A 21,126-nucleotide genomic window follows, 5' to 3' on the forward strand; every position below is an offset into this window, starting at 1 on the left:
TTAGATCATCAGTAATTTGTACCTCAACTCCATTTATCCGCCTTTGCTCCATATCCCTCGATACCCTCACCTAATAAAAATCTATCAACCGCGGTCTTGATCATTTCAATTGACCCAGCATCCGTAGCCTTTTGGGGAAGAAAGTCCCAGATTTCCATTCCCCTTTGTGTGAAAAAGTTCTTCTGATTTTACTCCTTAATGGTGTGGCTCTAATTTTAAGATTGTGCCTCCTTGTTCTGAATTCCCCCAATCGAGGAAATAGTTTCTCTGTATCTGCCCTATCGAATCCCTTTATCATTTTAAACACCTCAATGAGATCACCCCTCAACCTTCTAAATTCACAGGAATACAAACTATGTTTAGGGGAACCATGAAAGTCACATGGAGGCTTTCAGTGTTGCATAAATTTCTCTTTCAGTGTTGCTGATTATACGAAGTGTTTTCCAATAACCGACTGCAGATTAAATTCCGGTAATTTTGGAGTGATTGACAACATTTTTAATTAAGCCGCCAGTGTGGAAACCCCCACAGATCAACCAAATGAAGCATTTGAGCTGCTAATCATCATAACACCTGTCTTCAAAGTTTTATAGACCACATATTATTTAACACGTTTGTATTGAATTCCTCTGTCTGCTACTTGATTGAGGCAATAACTCAATTAAAATAAGAGTTAATCTTCCACTAAAATAGCGATATTGTGTGAATATGTCAAATGTTCATATACTAATATCACCAAGATGGATATGAACATACGAGATTGACGGGCAGGTAAAGACCAGCTGGTCCATCAAGCCAGACCACATTCACGATGGCCAGAGCATCATGACTAAACACTCCTCCCTTCCCACTCTCTTCTCCTCTTCCGCCACCCCCGCCAGCAGCCATGTAATCTCCTGGGAGAGGCAAAAAAAACAGGGCCAATAAAGGAAAAAATACTCTGGAAAATTCCTCTCCGACCCCCTCAGGCAATCGAAACCAGTCCAGGAGGCAGCAGTTAGTGAGTGGCCCAGAGAAGAGGAAGGAAACATTGGGAGTCTTCGTCTCAGAATTTTTATTAAAGCATCTTTTAAACTATGTCAGTGACCTATAAAAAAACCTCTGAACCGTATAAGTTTTATTTATACATCAATGGCAAAGTGCCATTCAGTGGAAAATGTTAGCAAATAGAACCAGAAATAAGGACACCAAAGTTAATGGCACCCCAGAGTTCAAACCCAAGCATGAGCAAGGAATTAGACCATTATCCAAGAGCCCATGGTATTGTGGCAGGATCACCACTGACATTGGAATCAAATTGTCCTATGGGCAAGTTCTCCAGCTGTCTGCATCCGAGGTGCAGAGGCCATAGTAGTAATCTTGGTCAACTCGTAATGTCTGGACAAAGCTTCTCTCACAGTGTTGCATCTTCCATGGATGATGGGTAAGGGGTGAAGAAATCAAGAGGTGGGGTGAAGAAATGACAAGGTGAAGTGAAGGAAAAGTGAGCATTAGCCAACCTGCCTGACCAACCACGAGAAAGTTATGCAACTAGAACATCCTGGCCTTTATGGGTAGATGAGAATGATTGTAAAATTCTAAAAATACCTACTTTCAGGAATGTGGAATTGTACCTCTGATTCCCTGTAAAATGGTCTCATAATCATGGCATGCTGTGCGGAGAAAGGCAGAGGGAGAGTTAGCCTCCTTGCGTCAGGTCAAGAGTGACCTTGGCAAAGGCCTAGACGTGGGTATGTTGCCCATTCTCTCCGAAGAGTTTGGGGAAGCCGTGACAAAACACAAGTTGCCTTCAGCTCATCTCAATGTTACTTCCACGTGTTTCATAGAAATTTAGTAAAAAGACAACGCAACCACAATGAGTGTCGAGCAACAACCAAAATTAACAAGGAGGGACTATCTGCTTTCATCTTACGTAGACTGTGAATAGGTGGTAATTGAAGTATCAGAATATTGAACAGAAGTTGTTTGGAGAGGAACGTCAGCTTAGATAACAAGTTTTTTAAAAATTGCAATTCAATGATAGAGACGCACAGAACCATTAAGTTGTCAATACACAACTTAAGTGCTTTGTAGATATCTTATGCCAGCCTATTTTATCATCTGGCTCCAGCTGTCCATTAGATTCCTCTTTGTGCTATTTCTCATTGATTTATTTAAATTATTGTTCAGTCCACGTTTGAACCCAGGTGACTCTTTCAGGTCCTAAAACAATCCTGCACTGAGAACCCATGAAATGACGGAAGCCACCTTACTCCTCCTCACCCTCCTCCATCCTGCTCATCATCCTCACCTTACTCCTCCTCACCCTCCTCCATCCTGCTCATCATCCTCACCTTACTCCTCCCCATCCTCCTCCATCCTGCTCATCATCCTCACCTTACTCCTCCCCATCCTCCTCCATCCTGCTCATCATCCTCACCCTACTCCTCCTCGCCCTACTCCTCCTCCTCATCCTCCTCCATCTTGCTCATTATCCTCACCTTACTCCTCCTCCTCATCCTCCTCATCCTCCTCATCATCCTCAACTTACTCCTCCATCCTGCTCATCATCCTCACCTTACTCCTCCTCATCCTCCTCCATCCTGCTCATCATCCTCACCTTACTCCTCCTCATCCTCCTCCATCCTGCTCATCATCCTCACCTTACTCCTCCATCCTGCTCATCATCCTCACCCTACTCCTCCTCATCTTACTGCTCCTCATCCTCCTCCATCCTGCTCATCATCCTCACCTTACTCCTCCATCCTGCTTATCATCCTCACCCTACTCATCCTCCTCTGTCCTCCTCCGTCCTCCTCGTCCTCCTCCCCAACCAACACTACGAGATGAGGAGATTGAGAGATTGCACCTGTTGCAAGTGTTGCACATTATTTAAGTGTCTATAATGATGCGATCTTAAACCGAACTCGATAGTTGGATTTTCAGTGTTCTCTCATCTTCACATTAATCTGTGGTAAATTGAGTGTCCAAAGTAGATGGAGCAGGACTGCTTGGATTAATACTTCATGCGATTTTGCAAAGACACACGAAGGACAAAATCATTCTGTATAAATGGCAGGACTTTCATGCATTTAAAAATATGCCCCTTCTTGTAAAGCTTTCCGACTGGATAATAGCATTTTGATAGATGGAAAAATAGAAATTGGAGAGTGATTGTTACACTTTTAAAACCCCAAGCAACAAAACCTAGAATAGGCATGAGTCTAATGCATATATTGAATGCGCTGCCTGAAAGAGTAGTGGAAGCAGATTCAGTAATAACTTTCAAAAGGGAATTGGATAAATACTGGAAAAGGAAAAATTTACAGGACGATGGGGAAGGAGCAGGGGGAGTGGGACTAATCGGATAACTCTTTTAAAGAGCCGGCAGGACACGATGGCCCGAATGGCCTCCTTCAGTGCTGTAAGATTGTATGATTCTAAAAGCATCAGCATATCGTGTCTTGATGCCTAAATTCAATATATGGAATGAATAATACATTTTCTTAATAAAATTTTAATTTATTCAATGTCCAGAATATTCTTAGTAGACTTGGACTCTGCTCCGGGAGAGGGAGCAGCCAGCGCGATTTTTTAAAAAAATGTTAAATATGAACATACAGGTGTACAACTGTTTCATTCAGTTGTGTGCCCCCAGTCTGTCGTCTTCTGAGACCCTTCTTTCCTCCTTTCCGTGCACCTTATGACCATTGCCTCCCGGGAGCTGAAACTTATCCGTCAAGCTATTCAGCAAATATTTCAGCAGCTCGCCAAAACAAATGCTGTAGCTTAAGGCTCAGAAATATTAGTTGGCACTGGACAGCTGCCGTTAGCCACATAAAGTGGTAACAAATATTTATACTGTGTATGCGGAGGCTCAGGTACAATGTTGCTCTTAAGAGATCTTTCTGTTTTTGGGCATTGCCCAAATAGGTGATTATTGGATCAAATCCCGAGTCTATGAGGTAGATAGTAGGTGGGCTTCTCAGTGTGATCTGACGACGAGAAGACAGAATGAATTTTTGCCATCACAGGAATAACCTTTAGACGGAATTGTGCTGCACGTAAAAAAAAAGATTGTTTTAATTTGGTAACGTGGGTCAAAAAGTGACTCTAGGTATTGGAACAGTCAAACACCTAGAAAATCAGATGCTTAAAACAGCAATTGGCCCAATGGTTTGCCAGGTTGAATTCCATTCAGTGAGGCCCACGTCTATTCTTCATTTCACAAACTTGCATTGAGTATCAATTAATAAATTCCTTAAGCACGATTCAACAATCAATCCAGCAGAAGGCAATATATTTTTAGGAGGCTTTTCACAGCATTTCACCGAGTTGAAGATTGTGTAAAGGGATTGGAGAGTGTGGGATGTTAAAAGTCCATCAAAAGTTGTAAAATATTTGGAATTCCAGATTGAAATGCAGTAAGCCCAGATTTGGACTATTTGTTGTCCTTCACAGCTCAGACAAGTTCTGTGATTTTCACCTGACAGCACAACTCCCTAAGATAGTCACAGATAAATCCAATAAGGAATTCAGGAGAAACTTCTTTACCCAGAGAGTGGTTAGAATGTGGAACTCGCTACCACAAGGAGTAGTTGAGGCAAACATTATAGATGCATTTAGGGGGAAGCTAGATAAACACATGAGGGAGAAAGGAATGGAAGGTTATTATGTTGATAGGGTTAGATGAAGTAGGATGGGAGGAGGCCCACGTGGAGCGTTAACACCAGCACAGACCAGTTGGGCCGAATGGCCTGCTTCTTTGCTGTAAATTTAATGTAATTCTGTGTATGTAAGTCAGTTTCTCCCCTGACCAGCATTTTAATCAGTGGTGTGTTTCCAAGTGTCTGTGTTCCACCTTCTCTTTGCCTGCCACACAAGTCAAGGAAGTTTCCAGCTGGTTCCTCTTAGCAGCTGGTGGCACCATCAGCATCCACACAGCGACACTCTGCTCAGTAGTACCATCATTCAGAGTCTAATTTTAAACAGTGCAGGTGAGCTGAGTATTACAGTAATTAGCTAAAAACTATTTGTCACCGTTAGTTGGGCAGGGAGATGCAGAACACTGGCACTTGAAAACCCACAAATTAAAATTAAAGTTCCAGCAAGAGGGGAAACCACCCGAGGGGAAAAAATAATATCCTCCACATCTGCCGCATCATTTTTGCCACTAATCTCACACGGGGAACTTTGTTGAATGCCAATTAAACAACACATTCAGAGTTACCTTTCTCCTCATTACTGTCACACTGAATACCAAATTTGAGACCTGTTGCCTACGATATTTATCCAATAGGCAGACATGACAGAACACACACGTGGGAGTGATTTTGACTTTGGACAATAGTGTCAAGCGATATTGATTCAGCCGCCCGTTACACATCTCTCCTGATTTTCATTTCCATTAAAGTCAAAGGGCAGTTGGTCTGATATTGCCCAAAGTCAAAATTACCCCTATGTGTGCCAAAATGCTATCCGAAAGCTTCCATAAAATTGGCCAATAAAACCTGCTGCAACTTTAATATGTTCCACACAATTGTATAACTAAAATTTGCCAAGCAATTGTATTATAGTAACTGATGCTAATAATAGTTTATTGCAATATTTAAACAGACACTAAAGAAGTTCAGAAGTGTAATTCGGTCACCCGAGTTGTACAAACGTTTATAAACCACATCAATTTTGCTCTCAAGGTTCAGTTGCCCTCAGTTGAATTAAAGTTGTATAAATTCTTCACGCTTGTCTAATATTCCATTATCTTATTTGTTTTAAATGCACCCAGATCAATATGTAGTGCACCAAATTTAATCAATGAAGATAACATTTTCACCTCTTCGTTTTTTCATTTCAGTGAAGATATTTCTACTTGTGGGTGAGTCCAAAACTAGAGGTCATAAATATAAGATAGTCACTAATAAATCCAATAGGGAATTCAGGAGAAACTTCTTTGCCCAGAGAGTGGTGAGAATGTGGAACTCGCTACCACAAGGAGTAATTCAGGCGAATAGCATAGATGCATTTAAGGGGAAGCTAGATAAGCACTTGAGGGAGAAAGGAATAGAAGGATATGTTGATAGGTTTAGAAGAAGTAGGGTGGGAGGAGGCTCATGTGAAGCATAGACCTGTTGGGTCGAATGGCCTGTTTCTTTGCTGTAGATTCTATATAATCTTCACTTGTACGTTTTTTTTAAATGTAAAGAAAAACATTTATCCATCAATTAAATTAGTCAGCTGTCATATACTGAAGTTTATTTGCGGTGAATCAAAATAGTGAAATCAGCTAAAAGGGAATGGCTTTGTTGCACCAGAATCCTCTCCCTGTTCCTAAAACTTCTCCTGTTCTGAAAGCTTCTTAATATGGGGACAGAAACACATAAATCTCAAGAGAACAACTTAAGCTGACATGTATTTGTGCTCCATCAAGTTTGCTTTTAACAATTTTTGTGTTGTCTTTTGCTTTTTGTTAACACTGCTGGTTGAATGATCTCATTAATGTACCTCTGTGATAGGCAAGGCTCAAGTCACAACATAGTTTGGCCTCATTGACAATGCATTACTTTATTAGAATTTCCCTCTCTTCCACATTTGCACTTCCTCCAACTTCCCCTGACCTGTTCCGTAATTCAGAATGGGTGATATTTTTGTACTCTTTGAATATTCTTACATTTATTTCAGATTTAAATGTTAAATGAGTACTTTGTATCCGTCTTCACAATGGAGGAAGAGGATAAAATGCCAGTACAAAGGAAATGAAAAATTAGTCAAAGGGAAGAACTTTGTGGATTTAATATAAATTTTTAATGTGTTAATGGAGAAAATAATGGGACTTAAGACAGACAAATCTACAAGACCTTAAGTTTTCCACCCCATGGTATTAAAAGAAATAGGTGAGGAAATTGCAGCAGCATTAGTCATAGTTTTCGGAAGTAGTCTCGATTCAGGAATTGTGCCATTGGACTGCAAAATTGCGAATGTCACTCCATTACTTAAGATGGGAGAGAGAACCCAGATAACTACTGACCTGTCAGTCTAACATCAGTTGTGAGGCAGTTACTGGAATCTGTCATCAGGGACAGAGTGACTGAGCACTTGAACAAGTATGAGCTGATCATCAAGTCTGCCTGGATTTATTAAAGGTCGGTCGTGTCTGACCAATCTAGTTGAATTTTTTTATGGAGGTCACTAACATGGTGGATGGTGGAGTGTCTGTGGGTGTTATCTATATGGATTTCCAGAAGGCATTTGATAAGGTTTCGCATAAGAGATTATTAGCAAAAATGAAAGTGCACTGGAGGCAACCTTGTAACATGCGTTTGAAATTGATCGGGAGGTAGGAGGCAGGGAGTAGGGACAAAGGGAACATTATCTTGATTGGCAGGATGTGATAAGTGGGATCTGCACAGGGTCCTCAGCTTTTCACCATATATAAAATGACTTGAATGAAGCAATAAAGAGTTGTCTATCCAAGTTTGCAGATCACACTAAGTTAGGAGGCACAGTAAGTTGTACAGATGGGAGCAGGAAGTTACAAAGGGACATGGATAGATTAAGTGAGTGGGCAAAACTGTGGCAAATGGAGTTCAATGTGGGGAACGGTGAGGTTATCCACTTTGGATCTAAGAAAGACAAATCACGATATTTTCTTCATGGTGAGAGATTAGGAGCTGTGGAGGAGCAAAGAGATATGGGTGTCCATGTACACAAATCACTAAAAGCTAGTGGGCAGGTACAAAAAGTAATCAAAGAGGAGGAAGTTATGCTTCAGTTATACAGAATCTTGATCAGACCCCATCCTGAGTGTACTGTGTTCAGTTCTGGGCACTGCAACTCAGGAAGAATATATTGGCCGTGTCGGGGGTACAGTGCAAATTCACCATAATGATACTGGAGGCTAAGGGTTAAATTATGCGGCTAGGTTTCATTAACTTGGCTTGTATTTCCTTGAGTATAGAAGGATGAGAAGTAATGTAATAGAGGTGCTTAAAATGACAAAATAATTCGATAGGATGGATACAGTGAAGCTATTTCCTCTAGTGGGGGAATCCAGAACTAGGGGGCACAATCTTAAAATTAAAATTTCACTCCTGAATAGCCAGGCCGTTCAGGAGTGAAATCGGGAAGCAGTTTTTCACACAAAAGGTAGTAGAAATATGTAACACTCTCCCCCCAAAAGACTGAGGTCGAAAGATTTTTGTTAGGTAAGGGTATCAAGGGATGTGGATCAAAGGCAGGTAAATGGATTTGAGGCACAGATCAGCCATGATCTGATTGAATGGCGGAACAGGCTCGAGGGGCTGAATGGCCTACTCCTTATTCCTATGTAATTGTGCCCCTTTGGTTTTTGGAAGTAAATTCCATACAATGTGGTATGTTGCTCTTAAACATTTTTTTTTCAAATAGTTCTATATGACTGACAGAGCACAGTGAAAATGAGATTTATAAGGCTCATCCCTATCTTACCATTGCTAGTTCAACACAAGCCCTTGAGCTATACTGTTCTATAGGTCAATATCCTATTAAAACATTTTTTAAAAATCAACAAGAAGAGAGGGACTCCAGATTTTTTTTAAGTTTTGGGGGAAAAAAAAGCTAAAATAAATTTAGTAGCCTGAAGGAACATTTTTAGTCAATACATCGATTCCAAAGCATTACACGGAGTACAATCATTCTCTTAATCTTTGTGGTCTCAAATGTGTAGACAAATCAGTGTATTGCACTCCATTGGGGAAAGAGAGTAAGTAACTGGGTTAGGAAGCATTTAAGCCAGTTCATCACAGGTCAATACATTTTCAGGAAAGGATAAATGATAGCTCTCCAGTATAGACTTTGGTTTCCAAGACAGCCGCTGATGTAATCACAGAGGAAAGATAACTTTATAAAGCAGAAGACTTGAGTTACTGGATAGGACAGGCTGATGCGTTTGTCTTCCCCTTCATGAAATGCTTGCTGTAGTGGTGAAAGGATATTTTCTATTACATTCAGCAATTTTGCGATACACCGTACATCAACTGCTGGTAAGTGAGGCCGACAGCATTCCACCCCGTCCTTATTGTAACAAATTCAGATGTAGTTAATTAACTTTGGATGTTTAAAGAGATTTATTGCACATACAAGCTCACTGTACGTGTCAGCACTGTTTGTAGAGCAGATGGGATTAACCCCTTGCTGGTAACTGTTTAATGGGTGACGGACTCTGAATGAGGAGCCCAAAATCTAGTGTGATGAGGTGCAGGTTCGTGTCCCTGAATTCCCTTGGGCACTTTCCACATCGAGAGAGGATGAGTCCCTCTAGGCCATGACCATTCGACCCTTAGTGGCCACTTACAGAGCTACATTGCCAGAGCTGAGTCTCCATTAGGCTGCTTTTTCCACTCCCCCTTAAAGGGAACAATTTTTTTTTTAAAAGGGCAATGTCTTCACATAAAAGTGTTTTTTCTTTGGTTTGGATAAGATGATCCATGTCTTAGCCAAGATATGGTCACCAATGAGTGCTTTGGCACAATGTCACTGTGCTTGCTGACCTGTATTGGCTCCCAGTCCAGCAATGCCTCAATTTTAAAATGTTCATCCTTGTTTTCAAATCCCTCCATGGCCTCACCCCTCTCTATCTCTGTAACCTCCTTCAGCCCTGCGCTCCTCCAATTCTGGCCTCCTGTTCATCACTCCACCATTGGCAGTCGTGTCTTCAGCTGTCTCAGCCCTAAGTTCTTGGATTCCCTCCCTAAATCTCTCAGCCTCTCCACGTCTTTCTCCTCCTTTAAGACGCTCCTTAAAACCTATCTCTTTGACCAAGCTTTTGGTCACTGTCCAAATATCTCCTTATGTGGCTCGGTGTCAAATTTTGTTTGATAATCGCTCTTGTGAAGCGCCTTGGGAAGTTTTACTACTTTAAAGGTGCTATATAAATGCAAGTTGTTGTAAGGTGGTTTATTATTTCCGGGTGGATTTTGTGTTCAGGTTGAGGGGTGACTGCTCCTTCTGCTATATCCCAACAATGTGCTTTGACTCTAACCTCTGTCACACCCCATGCCAGCCATCTTTATAGCCTCCATGAGTGAGAGCCAATTCAGTGCCGAAATATGGGCTGTTTTGTAAAACCAAACCCTCTCTCTGGGGTGGGGAAAGCCTGCAGTCCTGTTTATTGTGAGATCACTAACTTTAAGAAGTTTTTTCCTGCATTGATAATACTGTACCCATTTGAAAGTCATACACAACAGCATATAGTTTCCTTATTATGAGGTGTGGGCTCGTTGGTGTAGTGGTTTACTTTTCACCCCTGGGAACTGGGTTTGAATCCAGCCCAGACGAATGGGTTGATAAACTTTCTCTGCCATGTAATCAACCCTAACTGAAATAAGTTTTGGGCCGTTTCAACCCAGTTCCTCGTTGGTGTGGGCTGCAGCGCAAAACTGCCACAATTCGGCTTGGAGCTGTCAATCTCACTCGTAGAGGCAGTAAAAAGATTGGTACGGTAAATGGAACAATAGACACTAGTAGAGAGGGGAGGAGAAGAGCTATTGGATTCACAGCACGTTGCTGGGACAGAGCAGAGCAATCCTTACTTTGTTTCTGGTTACACTGTATCTAGGAATGCTTGATGCAGACATTCAGTGCCAAAGGCAGGAACATGTTCCTTCACCTGCCACTGATAATCTTCACCTAAGTACTTCATTGGCTGTAAGGTGCTTTGGGACGTCCTGAGGTCATGAAAGGCGCTATATAAATGCAAGGATTTCTTCTATGGGGTAAAAAAAAGCTATCGACACAGATTATGCATATTTTTCCCCATAAATTTTACTTAGAATGAATTGTACTATAATCTGTGAGCGCACAGTACATGTTAGTAACTTAAATTTTGTTTGTAATGAGTGATTTCTCTTTGCCTCGTTACAAGGAAAAATGAAACTAACTCAATTTGACTATTTATGCATGAATTCTTAGAGATGGCATTTCTGTTTCATAAACTGTTACCTGTGGTAAAGTGTTTGTGTTATACAGCATACCACTTTGACACAAGCATGAATTTGTCCCTTGAACGTGGTATTTCTGAGCAGTCCATTGTAGGAAGGACATTCGAATCATGGAAAGCATACAGCAAAAGTTCACTAGAATGATACCAGGAATAAGAAGTTATAGTTACGAAGAAAAACTTGGGGGGTGGAAATGAGGCTTTTTCACTTGAAAAGGGAATATTACGGGGAGCTCAGAGGTTTTCAAAAAGATGAATGGTTTTAAAGAGGGTTGGTGAATTTGGTAATAATACGACACCGACTGAGGATTAATACCTGAGGAATGGGTCAGTTAGAAGAATTTTTTCACGCAGTTATGGAATGTTTTATCATAAGGGCCCATTGAGACCGAGACTACAAAGTAATTTGAATTAGATAAATATGTGAAAAGGAAGAATATAAAAGGATATGAGGAAACAGCAGGGGAATAGGATTGGAATAGATGGCTCCAGAACAACAGCTAGCACAAGTACAATGCTGCCTTTTCTATGATTCTACGAATTTGAGACCGTACGGTAATTTGCTGGATGTACTGTTGTCTTGGACTTGGACGTGTGCATTCTTTACAGTTCCCCACCTAAAAACTTGTTCGATCCTCACTTTCTGATCATTTGATTTACATTTCTACCAACCTAGCAGTGGGTTTGTGAAATCTGGTTTTTAATTATATGATTTAAATCCCCACATTAGATTAGGTGGTCCGAGCAAAAATTTGATTGTGAAATAGAGCATTTTTGCTGCCAGCTTTAGCTGTACCTGTATATCGGGCAGATCTTAACTGTCTTAATGCACAGATTATATCCACTTTAGATAAAGATTAGAAGTAATTTTTTGCAGTTACCCATGTTAATAGCTGAGATTCAGTGTCTGATTGCATTTGTGAAAATAGTTTTTAGTGAGTACGGTAGTTGCTTTCCTTGGCAGTGCGAGTGTCCGCACTTTTATCAGCCTATGCACAAGGACAGATATCTCCCTTCATCCAATAGTTGCTCCTCCAAAGTCTCTCACTCACAAAGGAAGGTGCATTTACAGCAAACGGTCACTGCTGTAACCCTCTGAAACAGAAAAGAAGCCCCAGCTGTGAGAGAGAGTCTGCACCTTGGCACGTTATTCCTAAATATCTGAAGATGAAAGTAGAACGAGACAGAGAATTTCTTGCAACGTAATCTTTCTTAATCCATGACGGAAAATTTCCACCCAGTGGTTTTGATTTTTGCTGCAGAAATACTTTTGCCTTCCCTCGCGTTTTTTTACCTTGATAGAATCCAATTTACAAAGTGTCTGTATGGTTATAGAATCATAGAAAATATACGGCACAGAAGGAGGCCGTTCGGCCCATCGTGTCCGTGCTGGCTGAAAATGGGCCATCCCACCTAATCCCACTTTGCAGCACTCGGTCCGTAGCCTTGTAGGTCACGGCACTTCAGGTGCACATCCAAATACTTTTTAAATGAGTTGAGGGTTTCTGCCTCTACCACCCTCTCAGGCAGTGAGTTCCAGACCCCCACCACCCTCTGGGTGAATTTTTTTTTTCCTCAGCTCCCTTTTAATCCTTCTACCAATCACTTTAAATCTATGCCCCCTGGTTATTGACCTCTCTGCTAAGGGAAATAGTTCCATCCCATCCACTCTATCTAGGCCCTTCATAATTTTATACACCTCAATTAAATCACCCGTCAGCTTCCTCTGTTCCAAAGAGAACAACTCCAGCCTATCCAATCTTTCCTCATAGCTAAAATTCTCCAGTCCTGGCAACATCCTCGTAAATCTCCTCTTATCCCCACCTGCACCATTGAATTGGTCCAAATCTTCCTTTTTGTGTTGGGAGGTTGTACTTTATTTTTATACAATACCAGCACAGCTTCCACTGAAGGAGCCAGAAGCAGATACAATGCAAAATATTACTCACGGTATGAAAGGCCATCCACATTATCCCATTGTGAAAACTCATGCTTTTGTTCAACAATCACTTTCAGTGTTCCACAGTGTGTCAGATTTAAGCAGATTATATTCTATCCTAATTAAAATCAGCGCCTGCTAAAGGGTTCTCGGTGTAGCCCGTACCTTTTTTAGGAACAATTTTTGTTTTTCTCCACGTATATATATATTTTTTTAAAACAAGTCATGTCTTACACCAAAACCTTGGAGCGTAGAATGCTACACATGACTAGCAGTCATCTCGTAAAACTGTCAGCTTTCAGCTGCAAGTCGAACTCTCTCCCCTGACCTATTCTACAAGTTGCGCCTCTTGTTCCTCACAATCGTACTGACTGTCGGAAGGAATCGTCAAAAAAAAACCCCACACACTGCGCCGAGCGTGTCCCAGCCTGCGGTGGACTGTCTGCGCTTCTCACATGGCTGGTGCCTTCGGTGCCCAGTAGCCGGCAGTGACCCTGATGTAAAGGTGGTGTCAACACACCAGGAACACAGCAGGACAAAGAACAGTCAGCACCTCAGTCACTGGGGGCGTCGCTCAAAAAAAAACCCCATTTGTTCAGCCGCAGACGCCTCCCGCTTTAGACCGGTGAGTGTTTACTGTGTCCAGGCTGTGAAGAGATCATTGTCGTGTTCCGTGTACTTTAAAAAGTAGAAAATACTTGGAAATATTGTTTTAAAAAGTTGCCTTAAATTCTTTGTTGAAAGTATTCCTTAGATGAGTAAGCAGTTTATTTTAAGTTACAGAATGTATCCCTTTTGTAGACAGGCTGTTGCTATTTATTCAACCCTTACTGCCTTTAGACTTAATGGATGTGGATCTTCTGTCTATTCAGCTGTTTGTCTTTAGATGACTGCATTTCATAGAATCGTACAGCACAGAAGGAGGCCATTCGACTCTTTAAAAGAGCTATCCAATTAATCCCACTCCCACTGCTCTTTCCCCACAGCCCTGCAAATTTTTCTTTTTCAAACATTTATCCAATTCCCTTTTCAAAGCTACCACTGAATCTGTTTCCACCACCCTTTCGGGCAGCGCATTCCAGATCATCATAGCCGGCTGTGAAAAAAAATAATTCTTTTCATTTCCCCTCTGGTTCTTTTATTTATGTGTCTATCTGAGTTGATGTGTGTCTTAGATTAAGTTGGTCTTAGTTTTTTGTTGCAAAGAAAAAAACACTTGAGTCTCAGTTGGGAAGTACACTTCCAAACGTGACACTGAGCCACACAGAGTAGGAGGGCCCCTTGTTTGATCTGTGTACCATATCTGGACTGGACTGACTCGGTTCGATCCAGCCTCAGCACCTGGAGTTGGCCAGAGTTGCAGGTCCTAATCCTGATCACGATCGAGGCCCGGTGACTCCCGCTGGAAAGTGCTTTTGTGTCGATCGATGTTGGGGGCTCGGGCTCGACTCTCGTACGGGCCACCCACTGGCATGTAGCCTGCCAGCACTCACTCTGTGCCCAGGCTCACACTCACATTGCTATTTGGGCAGGAGGGGCGCAGCAAAACCAGGAACCATACCCTCAGCAAGAGTCAGGAGAGGAGGGAGAAAATCAGGAGGGCAAAGTGCAGAGACATATAATTAATACCAGTGAAGAAGAACTCTGACTCGCTCAATATGTCTGGTTTCTCGCTCCTGTCTTGCCCCCCCCCCCCCAGTATACCTAATTAAAATTGACACTTCAGTTGGCTGTGTGGAACTCTTTATTCTAGTAAGGAACATGTCTGTAAAATACCCTTTTTGTGCGTCAGCATTACAGCAAGTAGTGTGACAAGAGCATCAGTGCTGATTGTAAATATCAATTGCCCTCATCCCGCCCGCCCGTTCTCCGAAATCAGGTTTTCTTTCTGCTCAAGCTGTTTCTCTGCTTCTGCTGAATGTCTGTCTGGGAGGCACGCACCTGATTTAATTTGGACTTCAATTGTCCCCCCGGCTATCTATCTCTACCTGTGCATCGCCGACTCCAGCCAGCCTTCCCGCCAGCTCATCTGTCTTGCTCTCTTACACAAACAGATTTCAGGCAGTTCTCACTGAGTGCTTCATAACCACAAAAACTCTTTCACTAATGTGGGTGATTCGCATTGTCATAACTCAGGATTGAAGTTGTCACAGTGTCACTGCTGTTCAGGCCACCCACCAATGCTTGTAGTAAATTGCTGCCCTAGAGATTATGACATTTTTAAATGGAGTGTATTTGTCTTTAGCATCCGCAAAAATATAACGTTTTTTGATGTCCAAAAATGTCCCAACCAGGTACCAGTTCTAATTAAAATTTTTGTTGAATATCCTTAGAGCAGAGAAGATTAAGGGGAGATTTAATAGAGGTGTTCAAAATTTCAAGGGGTTTTAATAGAGTATGTAAGGAGAAACTGTTTCCATCGGCAGGAGGGTCGGTAACCAGAGGACACAGATTTAAGATAATTGGCAAAAAAAGCCAGAGGGAAGATGAGGAGAAATATTTTTTACGCAACAAGTTGTTATGATCTGGAATGCACGGCCTGAAAGGGCGGTGGAAGCAGATTCAATAATAAACTTGGAAAGAGAATTGGATATATACTTGAAACGGTAAAAAATGCAGGGCTTTGGGGAAAGAGCAGAAGAGTGGGACTAATTGGATAGCTCTTTCAGAGAGCCGACACAGGCACGATGGGCTGAATGGCCTCCTTCTGTGTTGTATGATTCTATGATTGGAAATCCAAAATGAAAACCGAAAATGCTGGAACAGCACTGCAGGTTAGTCAACTTCTGAAAGAGAGAGATATGTTAACAATTCGGGTTCTAATGAAGTGTCCATCACAAGACAAACCCGACTTTTTCTCTTTCAAATGCTGACTGGCGCTGCCGAGACATTCACCCTTTTTGTTATTTTTTAAAAAAAAATTTTGCCCTACCATCGCGAGTTACGCCAACCTGCGTTAAAACTGGAGAAGCAGCAAGTGCTGTCCCAGTCTGCGGAGAGAATCCAACACGGGGGCACAGCATTTTGATCCTTTAGTCTTATAGAATTTGCGTGCGACATGCCATTTTGAGACGTGGGTGCATTACCCATTTGCACTGCTATTTTCAGTGTCGTCGACACTGGTGAGTTCGTATTGTCCTGCCAAGGGATGAAGTGTTTTCATAACTCTGTGATCCAGATAATTCAAAATTTGATGGGCAGACGGTTGTGAGGGATCCATCAGTATGAGCCAGCTTCGTGTCCTGATTCCCCATACTCGGCATCTAATGTCTTTCTCTTGTGAAGTGATCAAAGCTTAATTGTGTACAGTGAAGTGTAGCGGGGCACGTTTGTGACTGTCAGGTGTGAGCTGGTGCAGACACTCAATTTATAAACAGCAATTCTGAGTATAAAATACTTCTTGCATACCGTAAGTGATAACCCATCAAACTATAAAACACAAATGCAATGTGATGGCACGTCGACATGGAAAAAGCCATAAATGTTTTTAAAACTGTGTGTTTTCTAGCAAGTAGCAAATGATCTCACTTGAAATTAAAAACCGAATTAAAATTCCAGAGCAAACAAGCCCTAACCATATACCCATTTTGAGGAGTTACATACTGGTTTAATTTATCCCTTAATCTGAATTAGCCCCGAGTCCAGCCCTATTTAGTCACAATGTACTGTTTGGAACAGTCTCACCTGGATGAATAGCCACATTTCCCCATGGAAAATGCCCCACGGCAGAAAAATAAAACAATTTGGCAATTAATGTCCATCTGTTTGCTCTTCCATCTCCAAACCTTCCTCGTTCCCCTCCCCTCTTTCCTGCTGAATGTTATTGCATAAGGATACGTTAAAACTAAATGATTCTCTTTCTGTTCCCTCCCACCGACGTTACACTTGCTTATTTTTTGGTCAAGTTTCTCCCTGTCTCCCTGCTCCTCCTCCCCCCACCCCCCCCCAAACTCTTCTGCATTCAAGGGGTCTGCCACCAGGAGGCTGCCGTTGCTCCTTCTAGCTGTGAACCAGCCAGACATGACTCGGCTCTCCCCCCTTCGATTTTCCCCTCCTCTCTGCAGTGAGATGGTGCGACCTCTGCTCGACCTTTCCTGCATGACGCAGCCTGATTGGGAGCTGAATGGAGCCGAACTCAAACTCGTGCCTGTCGCTGCTTTACGGCACTGAGTGCCGGGCCTGCTGACACCGCAGCTTTGGCAATTGGTGATGTAATGAAACTATTTTCTTACCGCAAGTCCCTTGGAATTGCTGGGGGTTTTGTGCTCCCGTTTCTTTATCCTGCAAAACCCCCTTCACCACCACCACCACCAACACACGGGCAACAAGTGTGAAAGACCCATGAACGTTGCAGGTGTGGTTTGATTTGTGGCGGTCACTTGCCCAATTCAAGCAGGTTAACTAACACACAGCACGTGGTGCACTGTCACATCCTACTGGCATTCCATTTTGGTTTTAAATGCATCCTGGAACTGGACCACTGACATTCTCGATCTCGTTGTAATAAATTGTCACCGTGCATTCGTGGACTCGTTCAATTAAATCCTTACATAGGAACAGGAGTTGGCCATTCAGCCCCTCAAGACTGCTCCGCCATTCAATTAGATCGCGGCTGATCTGTGACCTAACTCTACTTATCTACCTTTACTCCACATCCTTCGATAACCTTACCCAACAAAAATCTATCAATCTCAGGCTTAGAAATTTCCAATTGACCCAGCATCCACAGCCTTTTGGTGAAGAGAGTTCCATATTCCCACTACCCTTTGTGTGACAAAATGCTTTCTGATTTCACTCCTAACTGGCCTGGCTCTAATTTTAAGATTATGCCCTTGGAGGGCTCTCATCTCAAAGATAAGCTTCACCTTTCGGTTCACAAGATGCTCCGTTCATTTCTCTAATTCTACTTTAGAGCCCAGTGAGTCAAAAGTTAATTCCTGTAAATATTATATGTGCAGCCACACTTTGAAAGCTGCAAAGGATCCAATATTATTATTTTATTGTAAATTAAGACTTTATTATATAAAGAAAGATAGACTTGCATTTATATAGTGCCTTTCACAAGCTCAGGATGGCCCAAAGCGTTTTACAGCCAATGAAGTGCTTTTGAAGTGTAGTCACTGTTGTAATGTAGGAAACGGGGCAGCCAATTTGCGCACAGCAAGATCCCACAAACAGCAATGAGATAATGACCAGTTAATCTGTTTTAGTGATGTTGGTTGAGGGATAAATATTGGCCAACTTTGCCAGGTTTTAATATTTCTCAACACTGAAAACCCAGACACGCACCTAAGATAGAACTTCGACCTGAAAAAGAGTAGAAAATCGAAACTGGCAGATCCTGACATCATGCAGTAACCTTGGAGACTGAGCGTGTGACCTCTAAAAGCCTCTCCAGTGGGTGGGTTTCCATGGGAATGGGCTGAATGGCTGACGTGAATTTGTGCCTTCCTTCTGTGACCATTACACGGGACTGGCCTTGAGTCATTACTTTCTGCTCCAATTGAAGTCAGTGCCATACAGCGTGTTTGAAACTGACACCTCAGCAACCATTCCCATTACTGTGCTGCTCAAGTCAAACCAAAAAAAAAACATTCAAATGAAGTTGGTCTGTCCATTCCGAGTATGTTGAAATATTGTACGTCAGCTTATAATAGAAATGTTCCTCTAAGAGCTATGTCGATGTGTACAACTGCACTGAAGTGTCGGAAACCTTTAATTTTAAAGGGATCTTAACGTACAGGGATTTTATTTTAACCAGGTCACGCAGTCATTTACATGTGATAGAAACAGAAAGTGCTGAAAAACACTTCGCAAGTCAGGCAGCTTCTGTGGAGAGCGAAACAGAGTTAACGTTTTGGGTCGATGACCTTTCATCAGTGTTTCCAGCATTTTCTGTTTTTATTTCAGATTTCCAGCATCCCCACAGGATTTTGCTTTTGTGTTGTTTACATGTGTTCAGCAGAGCCTCAGTGTCACATTCGCTCTCAGGAGCACTTGTTATTGAACCAACTAGCTGAAACAATGAAATGCCAATCAGACATTGTTATAGGAAGCTGTTAATGAGGTTTACAATTGTAAACAATTTTACAACACCAAGTTATAGTCCAACGATTTTATTAGAAATCTACAAGCTTTCGGAGGCTTCCTCCTTCCTCAGGTGAAAAGGACGTTTGCCGGTCGCACTGTTCCTGCAGTGTTGACCTCGCCATTAACTGCACAGCGTCTACGAGTTTGCAGTGTCACATTGTTGGACGTTTTAAATTGTGTGTTCGAAGTGAGCACAAAGGTTGCACCTTATTGATGGCAGCTAAATAGTTTTTAAAGTTACTTGATTGTTGGTAAAGTGCTTGCATTTAAATAGCGCCTTTCGCAGGACACCCCAAACATTTTCCACACACCACAGAGTGCAGTAACACATCATCTGACTTTCGGATGAGACTTTAAATCAATGCCCCGTCTGCCCTCACAGGTGGATGTAAAAGATCCCATGGCATTATTACAAACAAGAGCTGAGCAGTTCTCCCTGGTGTCCTGGACAATATTTATTCCCTCAAGCAACATCAGGAAAAACAGATTATCTGGTCATTTATCATTGCTGTTTGTGGAATCTTGCTGTGCACAAATTTGCTGCCGCATTTCCTACATTACAACAGTGACTACTCTTCAAAAGTACTTAATTGGCTGTAAAGTGCTTTGGGACGTCTTGAGATGATGAAAGGTGCTATAGAGATGCAAATTCATTCATTTTTATTACAAATCTGCAAAACCCCCTGGCTGAGTGGCTCCTACCTTGTTTAGTATGGACATGGATAGCAGAATTCACACACACAACTGATGCTCAGTTCTTATCAGCCTGTGAGGCCGCCCTGTTTACACTGGGGTAATTTTATGAGTTGACAAGAGGAATAAGATGGCTGCCATTGTCTATCACTGTTGCTCTGTACATCTGCAGCATTTGTATTTGAAGTGCCAGCATGGCTCAGAGTTAGAAGGTCATGGGTTCAAGCCCTACTCCAGGATTTGAACATACACTCGAGTGTCAGCCTAGATTATAACAGTGAGGGAGCGCTGCATTGTATTTAGGATGAGATTTTAAACCGAGGCCCCATCTGCCTGCCCAGGTGGACATTAAAAAAAAATCCCGTGGTGCTGTTTGGAGAAAAGCCGAGAAGTTCTTCTGGTATCCTGGCCAAATTTGATCCTTCAACCAACACCACCGGAACTCGTTTGTCTCACTGGCTTCGTGCAAATTAGCTGCTACGAAGACAGTGACTGCACTTCAAAAGTAATTAATTGGCTATGAAGCATTTTGGGATGTCCTCAGGACGTGACGGATGCTATATAAATGCTATATGCTTTCTCGATGTAAAAACAGTTGAAGAAAGTGCAGCAGATAAAATGGAATCATATGTATGTGTATATGTGCATGCATGCATGTGTGTGTATGTATGTATATATATATATATATATATATATATATATATGATTCCATTTTTTTCTGCTGCACTTTTTTCAATGCTGTTGCATGCAGAAACCAAGGTAGGTAGAGGATGTAAATAATCCAAGTCCTTTCAGCTTGGGTTTAATTAGCTAACTACACCTCACTTTCTGTCGTGCTGTAACAATTGGCGATTTATGAAATAATTGCACACAGTATTAAATCGATGTTGAATTAACAACATTCTTTTTTTCCAAACTTGAAATGTATAGAAGGTAAACCGGGATCCTTCCGATGAAGATTGCTTCTTCGATCTACTGAGCCGTTTCCAAAGTAATCGTATGGACGACCAGCGCTGTACGTTGGAGGAACGGCAAAATGGCGCGTCAGGGAATGCGTCGGCCCACGGGTCTCCTCTGCAGGACAGACTATGTGAGTACGCGACGAGGCAGAGAAAGCCTCCCACAGAATCCGCGGGCCTCCATCGTTTTAACTTAAGCGTCGCGTTAAGTTTTGTCTTCCCCCCCCCCCCCCCCCCCACACACAGTTTCGTCCAATTGCCCATCTCCAGCAGCTCGTTGCCAAGGTCCTGCCAGTGCTACTTTGTAACCGGCCACTGCGAGGTATTAATTAGACTTGGAGTCATTTTTGAAGAGGAAGAAGTCGACCAAAATAAATTTGGGAACAATGAAGCAACACCTGGCAGGCTTGGTGTTGTAGTTAAAGTAGAACAAGAGCGTTGGTGCCCAGAGTGTGGGTGTTGTCGCACAATTCTGGGCAAACCAGATTGGCACG

At 42.2% G+C, this 21,126-nt stretch overlaps 1 protein-coding gene across 1 annotated transcript in view; it reads left to right on the forward strand.

Moving 5' to 3' along the window:
• The window catches only part of gpsm1b (G protein signaling modulator 1b), a 228,485-nt gene that overhangs the window by 197,655 nt on the left and 9,704 nt on the right, over nt 1-21,126 (forward strand). Inside the window, 1 exon segment of the mRNA XM_067969883.1 lies at nt 20,604-20,763. Within this exon segment, the coding sequence (XP_067825984.1) occupies nt 20,604-20,763 (160 nt within the window).

Source organism: Heptranchias perlo, chromosome 31 (assembly GCF_035084215.1).
Source record: "Heptranchias perlo isolate sHepPer1 chromosome 31, sHepPer1.hap1, whole genome shotgun sequence".
Taxonomy (NCBI): domain Eukaryota; kingdom Metazoa; phylum Chordata; class Chondrichthyes; order Hexanchiformes; family Hexanchidae; genus Heptranchias; species Heptranchias perlo.